Source organism: Lissotriton vulgaris, chromosome 2_1 (genome assembly GCF_964263255.1).
Source record: "Lissotriton vulgaris chromosome 2_1, aLisVul1.2, whole genome shotgun sequence".
NCBI lineage: Eukaryota > Metazoa > Chordata > Amphibia > Caudata > Salamandridae > Lissotriton > Lissotriton vulgaris.
This window is the reverse complement of record NC_141687.1, coordinates 997939601-997963705: the sequence shown is the minus strand read 5'-3', so window position 1 is coordinate 997963705 and position 24105 is coordinate 997939601. Positions and strand designations below refer to the sequence as shown.

Sequence of the window (24105 nt, the reverse complement as noted above, 5' to 3'; positions counted from 1 at the left end):
AAATGTGGAATTATCTGATGGATCATCATTTTGATGTAGTGGCTCTCCAGGAGACACACTTAAAACATTCAGAAGAGTCTAGATTACTCCACAAACAATACTCCCTCATCTATAGATCTATCACCAAGCAGCGAAGGGTGGCACTTCTTTTTCATGGCTCAGCTAAATTCCATCCAGAGGCCAATAAATCCAATAAAGAAGGCTGGATACTCATGGTGAAGGGGACACAGAGAAGGAGATTTGTGTACATTTGTTGTAGCCTACGCACCCAATGTGGGCCAACCCGCATTTTGGCAACCATTCTAGATCAAGTAGGAGAATGTGCGGAAGGCCCGACGATTCTCTTGGGAGACTTTAATCTCACTTGGTAGGCAGAGTTGGATAGTACACACCCACATAGAACAGCTACAAGCTCCTTCCCTACGGTCGCTAAACAGACAATACACAATCTCCGACTCAGGGATGCATGGCCTACCCTCTATCTCTCGCCCATAGACTACACATTTTTTTCCATGTACATCAAACCTATTCCAGGCTTGATTACGTTTTTATTAGCCAAAGTCTATTAGGCTCACTCCAGTAGGCAAATATCTTCCCCCTCACGATCTCTGACCATTGCCCATCCCAATCTGTTTAAGCTGGGGCCGTGTTGCGCCCGGGTTCCAAGGTGGTACTTTCCGGTCTCCCTTAAAAGGAACAGATTGATGAGGGATGAGCTGAGGGTGCGATCCCAGAATTTTTTTTGTTAAACACCTCACGACACCGGCCTTTAATAATTGTGATGCATTTAAGGCAGTCATAAGAGTTAAATGGCTAGAACTTCTACACTGATCTAGGTATAGAGCAGAGCAAGCCTTCTAGGGCTTTACAACGTAAACTCGCTACACTCTGGGGGAAACTTAAATCGATATATAACAGGGCTGAGTATATCTTACTTCGTCTACGCCAGCTGTCCTATACACAGGGGAACAAAATATGTAAGAATCTAGCCAGACAGCTTAGGGAAAAAAGAAAAAAGGAATACATCGGAGGTATACAAGATAGGGAAGACAAGATAGCGGCATCGGATGCGGAAAAGGCCAACACATTTGGGGTGTTCTATGAGAGGTTATACACAGGGGAACCATGTGAGGTGGACGTGCAGAGTGGGTATTTACAGGCATTGAAGTTCCCGAAGGTCTCCCAGGCCTGGAACGATATCCTCAGTGCACCTATAACCGAGGAAGAGGTATGGGCAGCAAATCAAATCACTTAAGCTAAGCCTAATGAGGCCCAGGGCCGGATGGCCTGACGGCCCATTTCTATAAAACATTTGCACCAGATATCATTCCACATTTAACGCAGCTCTTTAATAAAATGGCAGATGATGTCTGGGTGACCCCTTCCATGGCAGAGTCGGTGATAACGGTGATCCCTAAGCTCGGGGAAAAACGCACACCACTGTGGATCATATAGACCCATTGCGATCCAGAATCTGGATGCTAAATTATATTCAGCTATTTTGGCGGTGAGGCTAGGCGACCTGATGCCAGATCTAGTCCACCCTGATCAATCTGGCTTAATAAAGGGCAGGCAGACCTACAACAATATAAGTAGGACGCTACACTTTATTGAAAAAGTTACTAAATGCAAGATACCGGTGATTCTTGTGGGTCTGGATGCCAAAAAGGCCATTGACAGGGTGGACTGGTAGGTTCTCTTTAGCAGATTCCAACATTTTGGGTTAGAGGACAAATTGATTAATATGATCAAGGCCAATTACATACAACTACGATCTAGAGTACTGGTTAATGGAACTGCCTCTACCTCATTTCCCCTTACTAGAGGGACTAGGCAGGGGTACCTGCTATCACCCCGGTTATATGCTTTAAGCATTAAGCCGCTGGCGATGCGAATCCGGGAGACTCCAGAGATAAGGGGCATTGCCTTTGGGGGAGATATACATAAAATTCACTATTTGCAGATGACGTACTACTGTCCCTCACTGACCCAAATCTCTTGCTTCCTGCTCTACAGAGGGAGCTGAACCTTTTTGAGAGGGTAGCGGGGTTTAAAGTCAACTTAGCTAAATCTTCCATACTAAAGCTCACCATTCAGGCGGCTGAGGCTAATTGCCTCCGGGAGCGCCCTCCATTTCAATGGGCCAAGATCTCACTTCAATAATTGGGTATACAATTAACATCTCGCCTGGCGGGGTTTTATAAAGCAAATTTCCCGCCTCACCTTCTCCAGCTCCAACAAGACATCAAACGATGGAAACCTCTCTTTATTTTCTGGTTGGGCAGCATTCATGCAATTAAAATGACAGTGCTGCCTACATTTCTGTATCTTTTTCAAGCACTACCCATTTATTTGGACAGAGAGCTACTCCCCAAAATTCGATCACTAATCATCCGCTCCATCTGGCAAAAGGGCAGGGCTCGTCTTCCATTCCATACCTTGCAACGAGCAAAAGGTGCAGGAGGAGTAGGGTTCCCCGACTTCGGTTTCTACTATAAAGCAGCTGAGGATAGCTGCGGATAGAGACAGAGTGGTTCAAGAGGGAATCAGAGAAACACTGGTTACACATGGACAGGGCAATAGCAGGTAAGACAATATGGGATCTCATATGGAAACCCAAGAAAGACAGACCCGTCCATGCTTAATTAGCACTCCCACCTGCACTACTCTGAAGGTCTGGGACACGGTTTCTTGGGGAGAAGGCTGGACCACGTTCCTTCACCATATAGACCGATCCACTTCAACCGGCTTTTCCCCCCGCTTTTCACAAAGACCCTTTTGACCCATGGAGAGAGGGCGGTTGCCTCATGCTGTGGGACCTATACCATAATCATGATATCCTTAACTTTGAGAATTGCCAGAGAGAGTTCCGCTTGGTCCCGGGCGAATACTTCCACTACCTTCAGCTCAAGCACTGGGCTCTCACCCCTCAGATTAGAGATTCTGCAACTCGAGAGAGAACAATTTTTGAAAAATTTGTGCAGTGGGTGGGCTCTATGAGGGGGTAATTTCCTTTCTATATAGCTCCCTGCTCTCCACCTCACAATCCCAGAGACATGTCCATGTGCGAGGATGTGTCACGAAGAGAGATGTCCGATAAGGAGTGGACGTGGCTCTGGTCTGATATTGCCAAATGTAACCACTCCCTTGAATTGCGGAAACTCACATTAAAACTTTGATGGACTGGTATTTATAGCCCACCAAACTTAAAAAGATATTTCCGAACCCCTCTGATATGTGTTGGAGAGGATGTGGTCTCCCAGGAGATTTCTAGGACAAATAGTGGGATTGTCCCACAATCAAACCTTTTTGGGAGAAGATACTGGCACACATTAAAGATATGCTGGTGTACCCCATACCAACCTCCATAGAGGGAGTTCTCTTGGGCGTTAGGGATCAGTCACTCGAACACCAAACCAAGGCAGACAAAGCTGTCATGTGGACCTGTTTGGAGGCTGCTAAAATTGTGATTGCAGAAGCCTGGAAGAAGAAAGCAGCACCCACAATTTCTTGATAGCATTCACGCCTCTGGAAAATCCTTTGCCTTGAGAGAATTTCGGATATTTTCAGGGATGACTATAAGAACTTTGAATACAAATGGGGTTCATTAGTTACTTACCTTACGCAGGGTCTCCCCCTGGCAGTCTGCCCACCCTCTATCAGGGACATGCATCTATTCCAGTTCTAGGTCATATGCTCGCAGGAACAGGGTATAGTCGATGAGGCCCTCCCATCTGGGAGACTAGATGAGGACAGGCAATTCTGTGAATCGCTCTGAGGTTCGCCCCTTACATGTATGGCCAGAAAATGCACAACATACTCACCACCACCACTGACTATTTCTTTTATATGGGAGGGGGGGGTGGGTTAGTTATCGGGTGGACCTTCCCCGTTGGAACGGTTTGAATAAAAAAACTCATCATAAAGAAATTGACTGGTTGAGCATGTATGGAATTAATCTCAAAATGTTGTGCTTCCTCAATGTTTGAAGCTGGACTCTTATTTGCATATTATATAAAGGAGGCCTGAGTTCTTTCATAATGTATGGTCAACTTCGTCACCGCTTAGTATACTACAAAATGTAAAGTTATTCAAGCTTATTGTTTGCTACAGTATTGCGAAGTGTGAACCAAATGCTAATAAAAATACGTTTGGGAAAAAAAGTACAACAATGTCAATCTTCAGAAAGACAACCTGCAAATAAATTAGTAAAGGATAGTGTACAAGTTAATTTGTTTCCACACTTGTAACCAAAATTGATATGTGTTTGGACCTTCAAATAAAATGTTAAATATCATAAATTGATGCAGAACAGGACCAACAAGACAACAAAGTGGTGCTATCAAGTTTGTGTAAAGAAACAGAAGTGTTTAGAAGGTGGTTATAAATAAAAAACAGAATGTTTGAGTTGTGTTGGCAGCATGTGATGTCTTGCGAATTTTAAGCCATAATTTGTTCCCCCACAGATAAGGAAAGGAGGAGGGTAGATCTTCTTCCCATTGTAATTCTAGAGTTGATTTTTGACCGTCAACAGGGAGAGATGTAAGGTGCATATATATGTGAGAAGCAGTAGGGGCAATTCGCAGTAATGATGGTATAGGTAAAATAGGAAGAGGGGAAATGGGTAACTAATAAAGAGAAATGTATGTGGTAGAAATGGAAGAAATCAGTGACTGTAATTTGTGTTGATATGAAAGAGGAAAGTGAAAGATGGATTGAGCTTGTGAAAAAGAGATAGTTGAATGGTTATGTATCAATTGATGAGTCCATACTAGACCTTTATCTCTCCAGGCTTTCTAAAAAATAGTTTTAATTCATATATTATACAAGAACGAGATCTGAAGGAATTGATGTAGTGGTGAAAGAGAAGAAATATAAAATGGACTTAATATTCTGCAAGAATCTTCGAGAATAGACATGGAAGAAGGGTGCTGAGTAAAGGACAAAAATTCTGCAAAAGAGAAAGGTTGAATAAAAGATAACTCCAATTCGGACCGTAAGGGAGATGAAATTGTGGGTGGTCCATCTTGAAAATGTATTGAATGTTTTAAAAAGAAAGCATTTTGATAAGATTGAAAGTGAGGAAAATTAACTCCTAAATTATGCGTTTGCCTTTGTAATTTGGACAAAGATATACAATTCTTTTTATTATTCCCTAAGAATGCAGTGAGATTAGAATACATTTTTTTAAAGTAGAGGTTGGAAAGTTAATTTGAATTACTAAAAGATAGCTAAGAATGATGGGGACTAGGGGGGGCGCTAGAGGGCGCACGAGCTGAATGGCCGCACTTTAGTGAGGCTCCGGCTGCCTGGCATTCCTATCCTGCTTTAATCCTTTCAAATCTGCGCCCACCCACCTGCAACGCGCCTGGGGGGAAGATATGCTGCTGCTGCCCACCCTGTCCGAGTTTGGGGGCCCTACGACCTGTGGTTGCTGAGTTAGAGCGAGTTGCAGCCGAAGCGGAGGCGGCCTCAGGTTGGGACCTCACTGACGGCGGCGTTGGAATTCACGCGACGCCCCGGATTGCCACGTGGTGTGTAGGCCGTAAGCTGACAAGCGCGCCGGACCTGAGCGCATCGATAATTTTTGGCAGTTATCGAGGGACCACTGACAAGCCACGCGGAGAAATCGACCGGATTGATGCCCTGGGGCGATTTTTGACCTACGGCGGGGCCCGGCTTATTGGCGACGCACCGGAGTACAACTGCCTCCTGGTGCCGCCCGCACGCCGAGCCTCCCTGTGCTGCTCGGATCCACGGTGCGAATTCTGCGCCCACAATCACCGCTCTCGTCACTGCTGTACCGGCATGGGGAAACCGGACAACCGGCAGCCCAAGCTACAATTTGAGCCCGCGGCGCAAAAGAAAGCGACCAGGCAGACAGGGGATGTCGCTCAACCGAGGAGCCCGGCGGCGGAGCTGGCCCCCATGGTCCCGGAGATCGCCACGATGCTGCAAGAGATGCGACAGGGCTTTGCCACGGTGGTGGATAAGGTGGACAGGCTATCCGCCAGAATGGACAGCATCGTCCAGAAAATGGACATACATAAAGAGCGCTTAACGGAGGCGGAACGCCGACTCTCCGAAACCGAGGATGCCACAACGTCGCAGGCTACGAGGCTTTCCCGCATGGATAATGTGCTCAGGGTGATAGCCGCCAAAAATGAGGAGTTAGAAGCGAGGAGCAGGCGGAACAACGTAAGAATCACGGGCATTCCGGAGTCGACCAACACGGGGCGAATGGAGCTTTACGTCGAAAAACTTCTCATGGCCACGGTGGGAGAGGAGGCCCTCTCGAAGCAGTTCATTGTGGAACGGGCCCATCGTTCCCTTGGGCCCCAACCCCAGCCCGGTGCCCCGCCGAGGCCCATCATTGCACGCCTGCTCAACTATCGAGACCGGGATGCGGCGTTGAGAGCGGTCAGGGCAAATCAAAACCTTGCCTATGAAGGAGTGTCTTTCTCCATCTACCCTGATTTTACCCCGGTGGTCCAAGAGCAACGACGGAAATTTCTGGCTGTAAAGAGGAAATTGAGAGGTCTGAATATAGACTATGCGCTGCTGTACCCCGCCAAGCTGCGGGTGACCCACCAGGGCACGCAACACTTCTTCTTAAATCCACAACAGGTCGAGGACTACCTTAAAACTTTGCCTAAACGAGACCGGAGAGCTGCAAATGTGGACGGCGGACACGACTCTGGGTCGGAGTGAACGATATTTGTGATGCTACACACTTCGCTGGTTTGTGTCGACTAATGCTTCGAATTGGAACGCTTGCAACTGGCCCCCCGGGAGGCTCGGGTCGGGTGGACCTGCGGGTGCCATTGCATGCCAGGCCCCCACCCCCATGCTATCTCCCCCTCCTGGACAGAGACGGTAAGAGTGGATGAGAACGGAGGGAAGAGAAATGTGGGTGGAAGATGGTGCACCTCTGAGAACCCCGAACGGGTGTACCCCACAGACCTTGCAAATTGCACTTTTGATGTTTTACTGTTGCGGGCTTGCTAGGGGAGGGGGGTGGGCAACGGGTGCTGGCGAGTTGGGGGTGCTTCAGTGGGAGGGGGGCGGGCAACGCTGGTTCCGATCTACGGGTGCTGCAACTATGACAGACTGGAGTACAGCCATTGCGTTAAGCGAGTTGGGCCTGCAACCTCGGTTGCTTGCTATGTTTACGACTGTTCTTTATCTTGTGTTGATGTCAAGAGGAAGGGAGGGGTTATTTGTCGGGTGGCCTGCTAAGGTTTGGGGCACGTCCGATGAGCTGTTTGCTGGACGAAGCTCTCTACGAATTACTGGGTTGGGCACCTGGGTTTGTTCTGGCTTAACGGTTTGGTTTTGTTTTTTAGCATGTGCACTACTACTTATTCGACCGCCTACCTGCTTTGGGGTGTGGTGGTACATTGGAGATACTATGGAGGGGGGGACTATTGGCCGCAAAGAGTGGTCGGGCCGGCTGACACACGACGTGCATGCTGGTGGAAGCATGGAATGTCTTTTCACATTGATTTTTCGGTTATGTCGTAGGCTTTCTGAATGGGGGACACCTGTCTGAATATACTCACATGGAATGTGCGGGGGTTGGGAGATCATCGAAAGAGGAGGCACATTCTGGGCTACCTGGACCGCCATAACATACATATAGCCTTTTTACAGGAAACACACTTTGCACCTCACAGAAATCATGCCTTTGGTAACAAATGGGCTTCATGCGCTGCGTTCTCATCATATTCCTCCTATGCCCAGGGCACAGTGATACTGGTGAAAAGATCTACTCCCTTTTACATGGCTGGCTCGAAGACGGATGCGCAGGGGAGATATTGTTTGGTATGGGGCAGGTTGGGGCGCATGACAGTAACCCTTGCCTGCTGCTATGGGCCTAACGTGGATGACCCGCAATACTTTGAAACACTGTGGGCTGCAATAGTGGAGACTGGGTCGCAGCACATAATATGGGGGGGAGATTTTAATGTAGCCATTAACCCGACCCTAGACCGCTCACACCAGGCTCCACATCACTACACGAAAGGACGGGAGGTCCTGCGCGCCATTGTGGAAGAAAATCACCTTGTAGACGCGTGGCGCGCACACTGCGGGCCGAAGGGGGAGGGTACACACTTCACTGAACAGGCAAAATCCTGGGCTCGGCTTGACTATTTTTTTCTAACCGTTCACCTCTATGCCTCACTGACATGTGCGCGGCACCTCCCCAGGACATATTCTGATCATGCCCCGGTTCATATTGCCCTACGAGGGGCGGAATTAGGCCCCCCGGTTACAGCGTGGCGTATGCAGCCTGCGATGCTTTTGGATGAGTAGTTTCGGGAGGAGCTTCGGGAGGAATGTTTGGATTTTTTTAAACGGAATAAGGACTCTGTGAGAGATGTTGAGACCATATGGGATGCATTTAAAGCTACACTGAGGGGATTCTGTATTGCGAAGGGCTCTGGAGTCCTTAAGGCTATACTAACACGACTGAAGGCTTTGGAGGCCCGGCTGGGGCGAGCGGAGGAGGCCCTCCGTATACACCCGGACGGTGACACGCTTGCTGAGATAAGAGATTTGATAACTGAATATTCAGATGAAGCTGCGCGCGAGGCGAAGTTTAGGCACAAGTATTGGGTGGCACGAAGATATGGGGAGGGTGAGAGGCCTGGAAAGGCGTTAGCTACTGCAGTCAGGCTTATGAGGACGCCTACCGTCATACTGGAATTGGAAACCGCCGAGGGGCTTCTGCTCAGGGATTCCACGCAGATACTTAATGAATTTGTCAGCCATTATAGCGCATTGTACACCTCCGTTGGGGCAGAGAGGCCGTCCCTAGACGACTACCTAACTGATGTAGCGCTGGGGTGGTTAAGTGACTCTCAGAGGGCCTTTTTGAGTGCCCCGTTTGAGCTGGATGAAGTCCGTGAGGCCATCATGAGTATGCAATCGGGTAAAGCCACGGGGCTTGATGGCATCCCTATTGAATTTTATAAAACATACATAGACTTCATGGCCCCGGTGCTGCGGGAAGTGTATGAGGATGCTCTGGAAGTGGGTCACCTCCCCGCGTCCATGAGAACTGCGCTGATTATCTCCCTGCTTAAGCCCGGGAAACCTGCTTCGCACTGCGACTCTTATAGACCCCTCTCGTTGCTGACGTGTGATGTAAAGATCCTTGCCAAACTCATCGCCACGCGCATTAGTCTTCTATTGCCAAACCTTATCCTTCCAGACCAAGCTGGCTTCGTCCCGGGCAGGGCGACGTCCCACAACCTTCGCACCTTCTTCTCAGTGTATGACTCGGTCCATGAGGATTTGCCCATGGCAGCCATATTTCTAGACGCCACTAAAGCGTTTGACTCGCTGGAGTGGGATTATGTCTTTGGAGTGCTGGGACGCATGGGTTTTCCAGCAATTTTCATTTCATGGATAAAACTGTTGTATACGCACCCAACGGCCAGGGTCCTTATTAATGGGCAGCTCTCCCCGGAATTCGCTGTCTCTAGGGGGACTAGGCAGGGGTGCCCCCTGTCCCCCCTCCTTTTTGCCATAGCCACGGAACCTCTCGCTGCTAAGCTGCGACAACACTACAAGGACAGCGCATTGCGATGCTTCCAGAGACAGATCCTCATATCCATGTACGCGGATGACATCACGCTCTATGTTAGACGCCCAGGCGATAATTTACACCCCTTGCTTAGGGAATTCATTAGGTTCGGGCCCTCGCAGGAGTACAGATCAACTGGTCTAAATCTTGTATCTTCCCCCTCACAGCCTCCACACTTGCATTCCCACTGGACTATCCACTTACATGGTGTGAAGGAGACTTTAAGTACCTAGGTATTCACATTGAGAAGGATAGGGAGGCGCTCATGAGGGCTAACTATGGTACGGCAATGAACAAGATCAGTGACCAGGTCTCCCGGTGGGTAACACTTCCCCTTTCAATGGCACGGAGGGCCTCCCTTGTTAAAATGATTGTGCTCCCGAAATTGCTTTATCTGTTTCTTAATATACCCTTTTACCCTGGTGCGTATTTCTTTAAGCGGCTTCGATCAGAATTGCTTAAATTGGTGAGGGGTGGGAAGACATCCAGGCTCCGATGGGAGGTGCTAACCAGGCCTTATGCTCAGGGCGGGTTCGGAGTGCCTGATTTTGAACTGTATTTCCGGGCGGCCCAGGCACATTTCGCCTATTTCTGGGTGAGACAGCCTAGGTACATGCCACAGCTGGCAGCAGAACATTGGCTAGCGCACCCCACGCCTATAGAGGGAGCACTGTACACCATAGTGGAAGGTAGGGATAAGACCCCCAACACGCTGTCTAGCATGGTTACAGCTTGGTTGCGCATTAGTGAGATGCTGGGCCTGCAGTTGCTTTACGCCCCCCTTCTTCCCCTGACATATCACCCACAACTGCCGCTACTGCAAGAAACTGGCTTTCAGAGACTGCTGACAAATTCATGTGCGCACGTGGGGGGATTTATATAGCAATGGCACATTCCGCACCAAAGATCACCTATATGAAGGCATACAGCCTACCCCTCTAGAGATCTTTTACTACATGCGCTTGCGACATGGCCTGCAGGCCCTTACGCCAGATTTCCCACACGAGCCCCCTGTCTTACTCCCTTTACAGCATATACTGCAATTTGAGAACCCCTGCAAACTTGTGTCTACACTTTATAGGTCGGTCCGTGCCAACGTTGAGTACCCTGAGCTCCCTGCAAGGGCGAAATGGGATAGGGAACTGCCTGTTCCCCTCACTGATAAACAGTGGACGTTCTGCTTGCAGCAGACGGAACGCATCTCCTCCAGCAGCAGGTACAGGATCATTCACTACAAATTTGTGCATAGATTATATTACACACCGGCACGCTTACACAAATTCGGGCTGCGGGATGCTGACACCTGCGACAGATGTGGGGCTCCTGGGGCTGATTTTCTGCATCTTGCTTGGGGCTGTACCCGGGTACTCCGGTACTGGGACCAGGTGTTTCAGGCCCTTTCCACAATGATAAACACAACGGTGACGCCCTCCCCTGTAATGGCTCTGTTAGGGTATGTCGATCTCTACAGGCGGCCCACCGCAAGTATGTGGCGATGGCACTGTTGTTGGCCAAGCGTAGGGTGGCCTGTCGATGGGGAAGGGGAAGGGCGCCCAAATTTAAGGAGTGGATGGGTGACCTGGTGTATTGCCAGGAACAACTTCACACATATGCGGAACTGCTGCCACCCTCCTCCAGGCCCACGGATATCTGGGCCCCGCTGCAATGCCATTTGATAACAGAGTCTTCACATGTTGATGATGTATGAGCTGGAATTGTTGTGTTGGGGTGCTAGTGGGCCGACCCTGTGAGGAGGTGAGGGATGGTCCGGAGTCTAAATGAACCTCATAAACCGATATAGCACTTTAGTCCTTCTGTGTTGTCAATCCATCCCCCCCACTGCCCCCCAGATGTCTCCATCCTACTGTGAACTGTGACTGTCCACCGGCCACACGGCTGCCACACGGTTCCACCCCTACTGTGAATAATGTGTTGCACATGCTTAGGGTTTGTTCTGTTTTATTAGTTTATCAACAAAATGACAAAAGTGAGACGAATTGATGTGCTTTCCTTATGTATGTACTGTTAATGCATTAATGCGCTGTTCTGCAGCACTGCATGTGGGGACTGTTGATTGACTATTTTTCTTATTGATTGACGATTTGCACTATAGCAGCCGGCCTCTGGGTTGTGGCAGTATGCTGTGTACACTTAACGGTACTTAATAAGCGTCTTGCACCAAAAAAAAAAAAAAAATGATGGGTTCTAACATATTCTTAATAGAATCTACCCTACCCCACCAGGAGAGAAATTGCTGATTCCATCGTAAAGTAAGGTTAGATAAAGTAGACAGTAACGTAGTAGTGTTGAGTGATATAGTGTCTTTTATAGAAGTAGTGAACCAAAGGCCTAAATATTACATTTTTGTTGGGCTCAAAAGAAATCCTGAAGGGAGGAAATCATGGTTGATATACCATTTGTAAAGTGGAAGGATTTCACATTTGTCAGAATTAAGTTGATATCCTGAAAGTGAGGGGAAAGTGGAAACTGCGTTTAAAAAGGGTTGTAAAGATGAATCAGGAGAGACCATTTATAAAAGAATATCATCAGCGTAGACTGAAAATGTAATTTGTTTATCTCCATATTTGAATCCTTGTGTAGCACTATTTTGTCAAATTTTAGATAAAAATGGTTCGAGAGCCAGAATAAAAAGAAGAAGAGATAGGGGACAGCCTTGTCGTACACCTCTGTGTAAACGAAAAGGAGAGGAGATTAGGCCATTGACAGATATAGATGCAAAAGGGGAAGAATATAAAAGAGAGACTAAGTTAATGAACATTTGCCCAAAACCAAACCATGAAAGTGTGAACAATAAACATTTCCAGTGTATCCAATCGAAAGCTTTCTCAGCATCCAAGGAAATGGCTGCCAAAGCAGGTGTATTAGCTTTAGATTTATCCAGAACATCTAAGAAAAGCCTAGTATTATCAGAGAGTTATCTACCTTCAACAAAACCAGCTTGTTCACGACCAATTAAATTGGAGAGGAGAGGATCAAGGCATAATGCCAGAATCTTGGCAAAAATCTTATGATCAAAATTAACTAAGGAAATAGGTCTAAAAATGTTTGCATAAATCTGGTGCTTTTTTAAAACGTATTTTCTTTTTAGTGGAAACATAAGTAATGATAACATTTCTTGCAGCAGCTTTGAATGTATCCCAAATAATTGGAAATGAGTCAGGAGTTTCATTCAGAGCAAAAGATTTGGTTATAAAAGTATCAACGCGTTGTGTGAAAAAGGAATCAAATAAAAGAGAAATATTGAAGCTCTAACTTCTAACTTTGGGGGAAGGGGAAGGAGGTCTAGAGCGAGAATTACCGGTGCATGATCAGAAATTAAAATGGTGCCTTTCTCAGCTCATAAGATGTGTTGAGATAAGGGGTTAGAGACACAAAGGTGATCAATCCTAGACTGAGAGAAATGTACAGGAGAGAAAAAAGTATATTCTTGTAAACAGGGGTTGCAAATTCTCTAGGAATCAATAAGGGATCTTTGTTTGATGGCTGTGGTGAATTGTTTGTGAATGTAGGAAGGAACAAAAGTAGGTGTGGTAGTCCTCAGAAATCAGTTTGTGTGTAATTTAGGGCCGAAATATTTTATCAGGATGTCTGGGGGCATAAATATTAAAAACATATATTGCTATTTTGTTTATTTGTGATCTTACGAGAAACCATCAATCTTCTTTATCTGATTTGTGTGCTAACAAGGTAGCATCCAAAGATTGTTTACACAGAGTTACAACTCCATTACGTTTCCCATTACCTGCTAAGGAAAATGCATATCCCACCCAAAGTCTAACAGGATTTTTGCTCTACAATTCAGTAACATGAGTTTCCTGTAACAAAGCAATATCCACATTTAATTTGGTTAAATGTGTAAGAACTCTTTGTTGTTCAATAGGTGAGCTTAACCCTTTTACATTCCAAGTAATAATACGTAAAGCCATGAATAGAGAATTGCAGTGAAATATGCGTACTTTAAAAGTAAAGAATAATAATTACGTAAATTGTTTAATCGAGTGAAAAATAAAAACGTACATTTCTTAGCAGAGAGAGAAATATAGCAGGAAATAGCACATTGAAAGAGAAGGAGCAAGATGAAGAATACAAAATAAAGAAGAGAGAGTATGGAAATAGAAGGAAAGACAAGGAAATGCAGACAGAGAAAAGAAAACATGAAAAGTATAAAAGAAACAAGGATGTTGACAGGAACAAAATAAGACATACCAAGTACTAGGACAAAATAATCGGGAGTGGTGTGACCACAAAAGGGAAGATGACAAAAAACGAGTTCCAGAGGCAGCCGGAGGGGAGATTTCCAGACCATAGGTATGGGTATGAAATTAGGAGGGTTTGCTGGACACAACGCTAAAAGAAATACCTTTAAAAGACTAATAAAACATTAAATTAAATGGTAGGTTGAACTTGACATTAAAAAAATACAGCAACAACAATGTGAGACATAAAAAGAAAGTTATATGAAGCTTTAAAGTGAAAGGGTGTTTAGAAGTGTCCATTGTTTCCATTTTACAGTTGTCAATAAATTTCTGCAGCATGGAGGAATAACCGTACTTTGTTGTCTTGTTATTGTAAGTTACTTTAAAGAAGCACGGATGGAAACGACCAAATCTGGCGCAAAGGGAATGTAACACAGGTTGCATGTCTAGAAATGTCTGCTGTCTGTCTGCTGTAGCTATAGCTATATTCTTGAACATAATATAATGGGTTTCCTGACCAAGTAACAAGTCCTTTGGCTTTTGCTGCTTTAATAACTGTGAGTAGATCCTGATATTCCAGAATAAAATATAAAACACCCCGAGGTTTTTGTGATGAGGAGGCATGTTTGGATCGATGATCAAGTCTATGAGCATGTTGTATGTTAATCTTAGTGGATTCAGGCACATCCAAAAGTTTTGAAAGAAAATCTTGTGAAAAGGAAATAGGTTGAGAGCCCTCAGTTTCCTCCGCAATGCCAGAGACGTAAAGGTTGTTGTCCCTATTTCAATTTATTAAATCTTCGGTAACTTTATTATGATATAAGACTTCTTCTTTGACGTGCCTTACATCTTGAGCAGTATCCTGAATAGAAAGCATCTGATGTTCTATGTTCGCAACTTTATTTTACATCATAGATATTTGTTGTTCAGTCGCTGAAGCTTTGTATTCCTTTTCTCGATATTGGGTTTCAAGGCACAAATCTCATCTAGAAGGAGCTCCATAGGAATAGAGGAAATAGGTTTAACAGGTGATGGAGGATCTTTTCTTGGCCTTTTGTTTAGAGGGTTGCTTATAAGAAATTGTAGAGGTGCAAGAGGACGACGAATGAGAATCTTGAGATCCCATATCGGGATGTTCCATATTGGATTCCAGTGAAGAAAGAGTTTTTAGTATCCACTGTATACTGAGAGTGAGCCATGCCAGGGGTGTGTAGTTTTAAATTAATAGTTTTCCCCATACCTAAATATAAATGATAAAATAAAGGGTGGTACAGGGAATTATCGTCAAATGAACTGCAGTTAAAATGTAGTTTAAACAGTTTCACATGACAGTCTATTGCAGTGCTTCAGAAAATAGAAATGCTAACTTGAAGAGATAAATTGTTGAAAATTAAACTTACCAGCACACAGAACAGCAGAGAGATTTATGAGGGCTGCACGGTCAAAAGGTTATGCCATTAGTATGGAAGCTCTGCCCAGTTTAATAAACACCTCATGAGAGGAGATGAGATGGCAGCTGCTGGAGCGTTCCTCTCAGTAAAGATGATAAACAGCCCATTGAGCTGTCACCTGTGAATGTGGTTGTGTTCTGAAAGTATTCTGCTTCATTTGGAAATTAAAAGTAGTAGTCTGGTGACCAAATTGTAGGTATGTGATGAAAAATACTTCAGTAGTCTGGTGATAAAATTGTAGGTATGTGATGAAAAATACTTCACAGCTGCCATGGATTAGCCTGTTGCCATTTTGAGTGGGTGCTAAGCCACGCCCCTTTGTAGAACTCATTTGAGTCACTCTGACCAAATGCATTACAATTTAGTTGTCAACACGGCCTTGGCAATAACCCTTCGAGTGACATTTGACTACTGTTAGAACTGACTGCTGCAGTCCAGCCATATCAATTTCCCTAACTTCCACATCCAAGTTGATAATGTGTCCCTTGTGTAGCAGATGCATATCCTATTGAGGAAGCTTTGTAGCTTTCGCTGTCTTTGTATGCTTTTTGTGTATTCCAACTCTGTCTTTAGATTTCTTAGCTGAACATCCTGTGTTGCTACAAAAGTAAACTGTTGAAACAAAATACTGGAGCTGGGCTCCTCGAACCTTTGAAAACACAAGTCTACTGACATTGTATTTTTGTTAAGCTGTACATAGATTTATTATTTTTTTCATTATCTTTTCTTTAGTATTCCCTTTCATCCCTCTCCTCTATCAGTATCACTGGATAAATCTGATGGCCATTTCTGTAAAGTATGTGCAAAGAGTTATAATATTTTTGCAAGGTAGGTTTTCAGTTCGCACATTACTATTCCTCAATGTTCTAACTTCAATCACTCTTTTGTATTTTCATGTGTTAATAATCATGACACTAATGCATGCTGCTACTACACAAGAGATGACCACTGTGACAAAGCCGAAAGCTCTTATTTGACACATGAAAGTGTATACCTATATATGATGATGAACATTTTCTTTATAAGTGCATCACTTTTTGATTGCTCTTTTTGTCCTTTACTGTTGCAGGTAGACCGTATGTCTTTTCCATGTGGTTGCACCAAGGAAGGTTGCAGTAATGCAGCGGGTAGAATTGAATTCAACCCCATTCGGGTGAGGACTCATTTTTTGCACACCATAATGAAACTGGAGTTGGAAAAAAGCAGAGAGCAGCAAGCTTCAGTGGTCAATGGTTGCCTTGCTGAAATAAGTGCTCGTGATAGTTCTATGCTCCAGGTGCCACACCCTGTGGAATATTCTATTGTAGACAACTGTGAAATGGACACCAAGCCTCAGACTGCAATTATGCACTTCCAGTCCTTTGATGGATTGGATTGCCAAGGTGAAGATGAGGATGAGGATGATGAGGAGGAGGATGATGGTAGTAGTTTCTGCAGTGCAGTCACTGATTCCAGCACACAAAGTTTGGCACCTAGTGAATCGGATGATGATGACGATGACGACGATGAAGAGGAGGAGGATGAAGATGAAGATGGTGAGGATGAAGACAAACCTGAAGGTTTTGGGGAAGTGATGGGAACCCAAACAGGGGTTGTGTCTTTGCCTTCAGTCCTTTGCTATTCCGATCGCACATCTGTACTCGAAAACCACTCTAAAAATGATTCCTTCTACCCCAAATCCTCACCTATTTATTACCAAATAGAGAATCATGCCAGTAGCACTGCTAACCAGATTCTTGAGACCTACCAAGGACAGGACCCGGTTAAGAACGGTACTCTTGCCTTGGCGCCCTACAACATCACAGTAGAACAGTTTGTGGACTACAAGCAGCCCTCTGAAGAAAATGGCGACGTGACTCGGTGTCCCGGAATTAATCCCTCTGTGATAGTTTGTTGTGCCTCCTCAGAAAGCGACAACAGCACTCCTCATGGCCGTCCATATCCTGAACGCAGGCCTAGCAATTCTCACTTGGAATTTCATTCCTACTTGAAAAGCCCGCCTTTGGATGGATTTTGCCCAAGTTTGAATGGCAACAGTCAAAGTGTTCCCGAACTACTGACCAAGGAGTCAGTAAACCTTTCAGAAAGTAGTAAGCTACATGAAGAATGTATCAAATCGCCTGTGGTGGAACCAGTAACCGTTTAGTTCTGTTAATCATGTCTATGTACTTGTAAGCTATTTTATTTAAGGATATTGTATTTAATTGGTTTTCCTAAACAAGTCATATTTTATGAAAACAAACGGCAAGACTGTGTAGTGTCACCCTTATGACGTCATGACTGTGGATTTGCACAAAACAAGAGTTTCTAATTACATTAGAGAAGGCAGATTATCTTAAAAAAGAATATGCTATTGAAATATTATCTGTACATATCTAAAAGTAAATTATTTGTTAAAAAAACTGCCAAAATAGCAGATCAAATCATCAGGTTTCTGATGCTCTGATCTTTTAAAAATAGGATATTTTTAAGTCATTGTTTTTGACCATGCCAGAGGAGAACTTTTAATGTGAAATCACTTTTGAGAAAAAAATAGATTTGATTGTTCCTTATGTGACATATTTATGAACGTTTGGTGTATCGTTAGTATTCATGTTTAAAAAGAAAAATGAACAGCATGTTCATTTAATACCGAGGGGTCTGTGGTTCGTTCCACAGAGCATGCTCAGAAAAAATGCATCTAGGACAATATTGTGTAAAGCTTTGGATGTGACTGCTCCAAGCGGAACGTTGCATCCTGTAAAATGCACTGGTTTTTGTTTTTTTTAAAGAAATATGTGTGACCAATTGAATCTATTGTCTGACGTCGTTGTTATGCCAACGGTGGCCAGACTGATGTTCATTGATGGCAGGATGGTTTCTGGAATGAGACTGGTGGACACAGAGCATGGCTCGGAGGCTGGAAGCCTGTTTGTCTTGTGCTCTACTCACAGATGTCTAGTGTAAATGCAGAAATAGAGCTCCAAATTAGTGTTACTTTCGACTTTTTCACCACCTGGTGCAAGGTAAGATGAATAATTCAATTGCGTGAAGCACTTTTTCCCCTACTGTACCTTCAACAACTAACGCACTTTAGCGCCCCCTTCCGGTAACTGCATTGTTAAATGTGGAGCAGGGCAGCTTTCAAGCCGATGCAGCGCCTCAGGCTTGAGAGTTCCAAGTGAAAGGGGAGCGATGGGTGGTCTGCATTCCACAGCGAAAAAACAGGTGTTATATTTGCAATCAATAAATATTGTAAATTACATATCTTAGCAACTAAATATTTCTAAGGACAGGCTGTCTGTTTAATGGACCAATACTCGCTGGTTGTAGATTCCAGTTACCTTCAACAATTACTCGAAATTCTATACTATTTCAGAATCAAATTACCAGAATATCTTTTTAACATTTCATGAAGTTATTGGTTGACTCGAGGACCATAAATGGTGTCTGTTTTAGAGCGTAATTTTCTGAAGATTCATCATGTTACCAACTTTTTAAAAACTTTTTTGCTGCATAGTTACAATGCATCTCATGCATTTTCTTTTACCTCATGTTACCTTACGGAGCAGCTACCAACAAGTTACATGCTCGCTAAGGGATTTGCTGGACAATGGTTCATATAAAGGTGTACATTTTTAATGTGATATGCCACTTAATACTCTTTTTTCTGTATTTTGTTGTTCTTATGATATGAAGTATATGTTAAGTACCTGTTTGTTTGAAATGTAGATTTGCCTTGCTGTTGTTTTTACTGTTTATGCTTCTTCATTTTTATATTCGTCAAGCTTCAGTGTTTTGAGATATTATGCAAGTACTTTGAAGAGCGCAGCCTCTGTAAGAGTGGCTCATTTTTAGAATAAAATAGTGTGCTTGCAGAATACTACGTGTTAATATTCAAACGAAACAAAAAACTTTGTAAAAGTGTTTTTTCGAAGAAAAAAAATAAGATTTCAAACCTGTTCCTCGTTTCCTTGAGTATTTCTTTTTCTCTCCCATCATTCTTCTTATGAAAAAAGTCACGGTTATGTTGACTATCGCACTGTTTCACTCCATTTTCATCATTTATGTTCCCTCTTTCCTTTCACATTTATACCTATTAAAAAACGTTTTCTTTGTGAGATTGATGCTCACTTCCAAATTATGTTCAATTGTAATCCATAGAAATGCTAAAGTTTATGATCTTTATAAACAAATAATAATACATCGATTTTTGTATAGCGTGGCTAATCGGCCATGAGGTTGTCTAGGCACAGGGAGATTAAGTGATTTGCCCAGAATCGCAGGATGTTGATCCGACGCCAAGACTCGAACTTGGGCCCGTAGTTCCTAAGAAGGCAGTCACCTACCATGGACCCTAAAATGAGGCAGCTTTTTTCTACTGGGTGACCACTGCAAAGTACCTTAAATTCAGGGTTAGTTTCAAATTGTCAATCGTCCACAAATGGGTAAGCTTAGTTGGGCATTGTTTCTAAGTTCCCAAAGTGTGGGGTAAGGTCGCTAATGTTTAGCAATATAAAGTATTGTGCCTATAGAGTGCAGAGGAGCACATGTTCAACAGTTGTTTTGGAGACTGTCACAGGCTTTTGGTGGATACTTTGTTTAACCCCAAGGACCATGCCTATGCAGTGGGTCAGCTATGCAGCAAAAAAACACACAGAAACCACACGAAAGATGGAATCGGGCCCCACTAATCACACTAGGCCCATTATGCTAACAATAATAACAAAAGGGATTTTTTCCCAAATGTCTTCAAAGTGTAGTTAAGGAAGGGAGGACCCAAAGACACCCAGGGTAGTTTCTATTGGAAAGAGTGACCCTTTGATGAATTCAGAACTCATTGACACCCTGAAAGAGGCATTTCAAGTAGTCACGTTATCTCTGAACTTGAGAAGGGAGATCAGTCCTATCGGAGGTAGTCTCATCAAGTGAATAGCGTGTGTTGGGTTCTCTGTAATGATTGGCCTATTGAGGAGAACAGAATGAATGAGTTTTGCAGTGTTTCTGTAGGTGGGCTGGAAGTTGACACTGAATCCTTCGCTAAGGTGTCAGATGGCATTGTCAGGTACCTCCAATAGGCCCTGGCAGTGGGGTTATGAGTGCCTTACAGACTGTGGTGGTTCTGGGGTGTTGGTGGTTTTGCTAGACAGGTACATTTATATAATGTCATCAATGTCCACGAAAAATTGAGGCCAATGGCTTTGATTACCCTGAAGTGAATGGGCAGGGAAGTAGTGAATGCCGAATGAAAGTAGTGGTTTCTACTTTTCTGCCAGTGGTCAATCTGTTAAACAATGATCTGTCTAATTCCAAGTTGGCACCAGTTGCTATTAGAGTGCAGATGGCCATTCAGGGTAAATTAGAGACTACAGGCCCTAGAGGAAATTGTCGGGGAACATCAGAACAATCATTTTGTACTTTCTATGTGAAGGGATACCTCGTAGCTTCAGAAAAACAGGGGCAAAGAGGCAAGTAAATTCTTTAATAGAGGTGTCTAGCCATCATGAGGTGCCTGCTGTTGAGGTAGAGCCCCGTCTGAGTCTGAGCAGGGTAGCATTTGAAGAATTAGCTGGAGCCTGCTGAGTTGAAAGAGGCAAAAGGCACTGCCCAGGCATACATCTGCAGGAAACAAAGGGGAGATGAAAGTATTTTCAAAATTGAACACAAGGCTTCTGAGCCTGGAGCTACTATGACCGTCTTTATGAGGGGGCTTGATTTTCCCACTGACCAGTTTCCCACTCTGATCCCTGGAAATACTAGTTCCAGGGGTGCTGGTAACTCCAGGGGCATAGTTAACAGACATATAGGTGTGGCCTGAAGTTACTATGAGTAACTGAAGAATTGCCAAGGTACATGGTATTTTCAGATCTGAGTCCCCCATTAATCTCTCCTGTCCGTTATGTTTTACCCTGGGAAAGCAGCTGAAATCTCTTGGTGAAGCCAAACTTATCTGCAGTGTATCTGCAACTTTCATAATTCTAGTGAAGCTGGTTGTGCCATCACCAGCCGTGATGGAATTAAGATGCAACTCATTATGAAGGCCTAGTTAGCTGGAAGTGACTTTGTGTTCTACAGGCTTCCTATTAGATTTTGCTCATTACATTTACCCTAGTGAGACCTTGGTGTAACCAAGACCCATGATAGATTAGCAATGTGCTTTTACTGGCTCCAGATGATGGAAAAGAATATAAAGGAGTTTTGTCAGTCTTGTACGACTTGCCAAGTGAGTGAAAAGTCTGGAGCCCAAATCAAGGTTACCCCTGTCTAAATCTAGTGGCATGGGTGTATTTTGAGAAAATGTGTATGGACACCCTTCACCGAAAGACTTTGAGGAAAAAATATATTCTGGCAGTGCTAGGCCATACAAATAAGTGGCTTAAGGCCCCTCTGCACTGATACTGTTCCTATTATAGCAAGGATCGTACTTGATCCTGTAACCAGAATGGAGTTGCAGTAGGAAATTGTTTCAGATAGGACTACTTGACTACGAGAGCTCCAACAACAGTAAAGGCTGTTGCAGTGTTCCCACCCACAAACCAATGAACTTAACAAGACCCTAAAAGCCATGACTCGTGTCCTAGAAGAGCTGAGGGAAATGGTATATCCTGTCATCATGCAAGCATGTTGCCTGAGGGAAGTGCCACAGAAAGGAACGGGTTTCAGCCTCTCCAAAAGGGGTGGGGACCACAATGCCTTGGGTGCAGGGCATAATATAGGGGACTGTGCAGGGCTTCAATGCCAAGAGTTCCAGGTATATTAAAGCCCCAAGCAATTTGGAGGACAGTAAGGAACTGATCAAATAATGGTTTTAAAAAGGAAGCCAAATAAATGGACTGGGCCTTTCACAGCACTGGATAAAATGAGTGAGGTCATATAAATTGTTAATCTTGAAACCGCAAAACAATCCACAGGGTTATCCAGTTCAATGTTCTTGAACGTCACTATCACAGAGCAAACGAATATATGACGTTACAACGCATGCTTTTACAACACATGCTTTTACAACACATGCTTTTACAACACGGACTTTACATCGCAACTACCATTACATTGTATGATTTTACAACGCATGCCATTACAACGCATTCCATTACAACACATAATACTTTTAGTGCAACAGTAGGGCAAGTGTTGAGTAGTGTAGGGGTAAAAAATACTATTCCTACTCCAGTGAGTGCAACAGTAGGGAAAGTGTTGGATAGTAAAGGGGTAGAAATTACTCTTCCCGTGTACCCCAAAACTCATACCCACGCTAATTTTTAAAAAAACTCAATTACTTACCTTGTAATGCTTTGTAGTGGCATGCGTTGTAGTGACATGAGTTGTAATGGCATGCATTGTAAAGTCAGATGCGTTGTAACATTTGCATTGTAAAGGTACGCCGTTGTAATGACTGGGTTGTAATGGATGTTTCCCAGAGCAAACCGAGAGAAAGTGTTTTTGGCAAAAAGAGGCAGGAGACACACTCAGACCTGCTGCACAACAAAGAAAATGGCTCAGTATCTATAGCAGATGCTAGAGAAAGCATGTCTCTCGAACATTAGTTGTACAGGACATTAGATAAATTAAGTACAACTTCAGTGATGAAGTAGCTAAGCCTCCAAATGCCCTTGGTCTAGCCTAGGAGGTTCTGGAACTAGTTCCAATCCACCAGGATGGAACCTCAGACCTATGGTCCTCTGTCCTTAGCAAATACGTTCAGCCTTTTACTAATGCAGATGAAGATGATACATTCATTGACATTCAGAGGCTAGCAATTGCCTCAGTAATTTTGATCATAGGGTACTGGACGTTTACCAGACCCAGTTACTTGGCAGATTTCCTTAACTAAATGTGGCCATAAGGACAGAAATCAAAACTGCGAAGAGCTGCTTTCTTTTCAGATTGACCTCTTTTGGGTTGTGTATTGCACTTGCCACTGATTTCAGAGACTTACTTGTTAGGTCATGTCTTCTAACAAGGCTCTAAAGCAATTTAAAAGGCAGGATTGCTTGGTAGGCTAAGGTTCCATTCTGTAACAAAGCCTCTAGGTTGGCAGTGGCACTGCGCAGCCCCTCAACCCATAATCCAGGTGAATGTTGTAGCCTTTCAAGACTAAGATGAGGGGATTTCTAGGTATCTCAGATTTCAGATCTGGTTTGCCAAGCCGTCTGAGAGCACTGTAGGATAATTATCTGAACTAACTCAAATTCAACCTAACTCTCTGATCTGGATTCCAGACTATCAAAAGGCAATTGACACCCTGAAATAGACATGTGGTCCACCTCTGATGTAAGCCCCTGATTATAGTAAATCTTTTATTGTGCAGGCTACTGATTCCATGGATGGCATTGGTCACTGTTAAGCCAGGTAAATGTTGCTGGGCAACAGTAACCTGTGGTGTTAAATACAGATGTTTGCTACCCATAAAAACAATGTAAGGCAATAGCTTGTGAAAGGTGTCTTCTGTGGTCAGGTCTTTCAGTAAACTTAAGTCCTCTATACATTGGCTAATGTAAATGCGATGGGAGGAGCCACATTTGTTGAGATAGCCTCTTTCCTTACAGCAGCTGGACTTTATGGTGCAACACAGACCTAGCTCTTCTGTCTAGTCCAGGAAAGCTCTAATTTGATTGCTTAAATGTTCACCCTTCCTTAAGCTGGGTGCGAGGACTTGCATCTGCCTATGGTGTTTTTCTTTAAATTGCCAACCTTTGCTGCAGCGCCAAACGCTCTTCAAAATGATAATCTCTATCGCTTCCTTGTGCATCCCTGTTAACATTTTGCAAGCCTGCTATTTAGTTCAGTTGAGTGTTGCTGTGAGATTGTAACTATTATTAATGAGAACACTGCCAACTGTTTTAGCACTGTTCTGTCTGGTTACAAA

At 44.1% G+C, this 24105-nt stretch overlaps 1 protein-coding gene across 1 annotated transcript in view; it reads left to right on the top strand.

Moving 5' to 3' along the window:
* CSRNP3 (cysteine and serine rich nuclear protein 3) overlaps positions 1–19201 on the top strand; it is a 336425-nt gene extending 317224 nt beyond the window's left edge. Inside the window, exon 5 of the mRNA XM_086956591.1 lies at positions 16330–19201. Within this exon, the coding sequence (XP_086812717.1) occupies positions 16330–17406 (1077 nt within the window). The 3' untranslated portion in view covers positions 17407–19201. The remainder of the gene's footprint in view (positions 1–16329) is intronic.
* Positions 19202–24105: the final 4904 nt, after the last annotated feature.